This window comes from Micropterus salmoides, unplaced genomic scaffold, assembly GCF_014851395.1.
Source record: "Micropterus salmoides isolate LMB-PRFRI ecotype aquatic unplaced genomic scaffold, ASM1485139v1 Ms_hic_scaffold_656, whole genome shotgun sequence".
Taxonomy (NCBI): domain Eukaryota; kingdom Metazoa; phylum Chordata; class Actinopteri; order Centrarchiformes; family Centrarchidae; genus Micropterus; species Micropterus salmoides.
In genome coordinates this window covers 1-3,924 of record NW_024044411.1, presented here as the reverse complement: position 1 = coordinate 3,924, position 3,924 = coordinate 1, and the positions used below count along the sequence as shown (strand labels likewise).

The 3,924-nt window shown below is 45.9% G+C and overlaps 1 protein-coding gene across 1 annotated transcript; it reads right to left on the bottom strand.

Annotated features, from left to right (window-relative positions):
- Window positions 1–1,166: 1,166 nt before the first annotated feature.
- Window positions 1,167–3,096, bottom strand: LOC119891018 (mid1-interacting protein 1-B-like). The gene is made up of 2 exons (XM_038702370.1): window positions 2,942–3,096; window positions 1,167–2,097 (listed from the first exon to the last, which is right to left on the bottom strand). Exon 2 carries the CDS (start codon window positions 1,811–1,813, stop codon window positions 1,364–1,366), a length of 450 nt encoding a protein of 149 aa, XP_038558298.1. The 5' UTR covers window positions 1,814–2,097; window positions 2,942–3,096; the 3' UTR covers window positions 1,167–1,363.
- Window positions 3,097–3,924: the final 828 nt, after the last annotated feature.

Sequence of the window (3,924 nt, the reverse complement as noted above, 5' to 3'; positions counted from 1 at the left end):
AAAACCTTTAATTGCCAAGCTGGACATGAAATAGAAAAATGTAGCTCTGTAACGTTACATTATTATTTTCACAGAAATGTCTTCGACCATGAAGCTGCTTTCTCTGCTGCTCCAGCCTCAGGTGACCTTCAATTAAAGACAGTTTGATATGTTCTCCGGTGTTTGTTTGTGGGACAAAATGAGAAAGTGTATCTTTAATTATTTTTACATCAAGGTAACCGGAGGCCCGCAGCTCGTCACGGTGGATTCACCGATCGCGTCTGACCCATTTTAACGTCTTCATCAGATCATCCCGTCCCCGCTGGGCAACGTTTTCAACACATCAATTATTTTCCACTAGGATCAGATTGTCCAGAAACTGTTAAAGTGCTTCATGTGTCTGTTTTCAGTAGTTTAGCACCAGATTAAACTAAAACCCAAAAATATTCAGTAACATCAGTCTGCCGAAAATTAACTCGCTGGCCAAAATGAAGCTGTGAACATGTGAGGCAGGATTACCAGATATTAAACATTCCTGAATGTACAGCATGAAGCGGGGGGACGAGGACGGACAAAAAGACAACAGGCGGACGAACCCTGAAAACAAAGTGCAGACAGTCCCAAGAAAAACAGACACCCACAGTGAACCTGCTGAGTCGGACAGACGCCTGCAGACAACAGCAGCTTTCCGGTGTCCAACCCCGACGTCCCGCAGTCCCTTTGTGATGGACATAAATGCTCTTTAATGAACCGCGCCGGTGTTTCTGCGCGTTTTGAGCTCATTAACTTTACAAATCATCAGCGTTTCCTTCCATGAAAACCAACCCGGAGTCCTGAAATCTGCTGCCCATTAAAGTTTAATGGACTTCGGGTTAAAGTTGTTTGTGTGGCGGTGCAGTTGGCTCGTTCGAGGACGGAGGTCAGAAAGCCAAACAAAAGGAGGACAAAGTGACTTTTATCTTTTCTAGCATTTAAAAAGTTGGGGGACCCAAAAGAGACGTGTTGAAACGGTCAGGATCGAGATAGTCGGAGTTTTAGTCCCTCAGGGATCTCACTCGGGTCCCCTTTTGTTTCAGTAGTTTTCACAATTTCAAGACCAGGTCCTCCCCGAACACAGAGTAAGACCAACCATGAGTTTTAAAAAGGTCTCTGTTGGGCAGCAGTTTCAAGTCTCTCAGATTTGCTTCAAACTGAAACGTGTCTCCGAATTCTCGAAAGCTGCGGGCATCAAACGTCCGGTCAGATTCACCGTGTTGAAAACATATTTATGCCCGATGCTCGTTTATATTTCGACAGTTCCTCACAGTAAGTAAACAGACTTGTAGTTAATGAGCTAAAACGCGTTTAAACCGCCTGCACAGACGTTTACAATAGTGTCTATAAGTTAGTTCCCGCAGCCGATCTCCTCCTTGTAGCGGGTCGTGAGCGTGTTGGCCTTGCAGGTCAGTTTGGACAGGACGGCGTGGAGTCCTTTCAGGTGGAAATGAAACTGTTTCTCCAGGTCGTCCTCCTCTGCCGCCGCCGCCTCGACCACGACCGCCTTCTCCTTCCGCCGCTCCTCGCCCTGCAGGACGCCCCACTCGATGTCGTTGCGGATGGACTTGAGGAGCACGTACGAGCTGTACATGTCGCCGACCTGCTGGAAGTAGGCGCCGCCGTTGGTGCCGTTAGCGCCGCTCACCGCCTTCAAGTCCTCTGCGTCGTCCAGCGGGACGTCCCGCAGCAGGCTGGGCACCATCACCGTCTGGTCCATGTTGTTGACGGCGCCGATGAAGCGGTTCATGGCGTTGAAGAGCGAGTTCTTCTGCTTGTAGGATTCAGAAATCTGCATCATGCTGACAAACCTGAAGTGAAGCCCCTTTTCTCCGCCTGCCACAGTCCAGGGCCAAACTTAGCCCGCTAATGCTCTTTAGAGGATTACTATGAGGCTACAGCCAGATCCAGGTCTTAACCAGCTCCCAAAGCTGGACCAGGTTACGCAGGTACACTCACCACGTCTGCCAGTGTTAAAGAGACCGCAGGTTTACCCCGAGTGTCCCCGCTGAGGATGGAGGGCGTCTCCCGCTGCAGGACGCCGGCCGACTGTTTCACCCCTGAGGTCAGATAACGGGCGAGAACCTGAAACACAACCACAGAAGAAGACAGAGAGGGTGCTGGGTGATTTTAAATACAGAGCAGAAGACAGTGAAGCAAACAGGAAGTGCAGCTTTCTATCCGCCAACACAGAGTCCAGATCCCCCATCAGAGTCCTGACGTATCAACGACCCATTAAAAAAAAAAAAATCAGGAAGTCCCTTTCTGCTAGCATCAGCTGGCTAAATGCAGCTAACGCCACGAGCTAACGCTGCGTCACCGGGACAGAAACATTTAGTTAAGTGTTAAAAAGGCGACAGTGATTCATTCTTCCATAGGAATGAACGACATCTGCCGCGACATCCATTATCGGACACGTGCACGTCTCCTTCCACCTGCGTGCAGCCTGAAAACCGGAGACGTGTTCAGCGTTTTCTGCGGAAGTAATGTTGGCTAAATGTAAACGTGCCGGTTTATAAGCTTGGCACCGTGTTCACACTCTCGGTGACTCCTGTCCGGTCTGTGCGCGGACAGGTAGGTTAAAAAAACAAACGGAGAAGTTTGTCGAGGAAAAAAAAAACCTAAACTAGAAAACAAAGAATCCAGACCGCGTCCGATAATGGAACTCGTCTTGTATCAACGCACTTACAATTTAACGGATCAGAAAACGGGAGGCCGCCGTAGCTGCGAGCCTCCGCATCTGTTCAGACGTTACCGACGAGGGTCAGCTTGTCAAACTCTCCCGGTTTACCGGGAATTAAACGACAGAACAGCTAAGTTACCGGACAGCCCCCTGCCCTCGTAGACGGCTTTTCCGGTACCGTTACCTCCCCTGGGGCATCAGATTAACCGGAAATACCTCCGCGGTGCAGCCGCCCGGTGATCTTACCGTGTGGCGGCTCGTTCCTCGGCGGTGTCGGCGTATGAGTCGCTGCTTTCGGCCCGGTAATCTGTCCGGGATGGAGCTCCGGACGGTCAGCGGCGCTCGCTTCGTAGCATCAGCGGAGGAGGAGCAGCAGGGCGGGAGGGGCGGAGATTATCAGGAAGGGCCGCACACAGCCAATCACAGGCGGGCAAGGCCGGGTGACGTCAGGGTGGAACGTTGGAAAAATGTAAACACAAGAGTCTGACGTAAATATTAATTAGCATATTTATTAAAACGTTATTTTCATATCAACAGTAGATTAATAATTTAGGTACTTATTTATGGATACTTTATTTTCATTTTTTTTAGCATTTTCTTTTATATTTTAATTCATACATTTGTTTTCATATCAACAACAAATTAACTTTTGTATTTATTTATTTATACGCTGTTATTTTCCTCTTTTTCTGAAACGCCATCTCCTGTTATTGTTTGTATTTTGTGTCAAGTGAAATTAATGGTCGTATTTTATACAATCTTTAGTTATTATTCAGTTTTCTGTGTATTTTCTGGCTGTCATTAGTTTTGTAATAAAGTAATTTCATCTTCTAAGATTCAATAAATAAAGGTCACATTTGCTGAGGATAATAAAACAGATGTTTTACTATAAAGTTTAACTAAAGATATGTCTGCGGGGAAATACGTTTATTAATAGTAGTTGTAGCATTTAATTATTAGATTTCAATGACCCTCTGTCCTCAACAAGTCAACAAATCTAAGTGACTTTTGTAAACAAGACAGAATAAAACATTTTTTTATTTTACAATTGTTTATACATGATACTTACAACATAATATCATTGTTAACACGTGTTTTTTATTGTTTCAAGTGTTTTTATACTCAAAATTAGAATCAGAAGTTCCAACTTGTCATAATAACCCTAAGAAAATAAATAGACAGTTGAACGCTGCATGTTCTTTGAGATGTTTCTGTCTTTGTGTTTATTT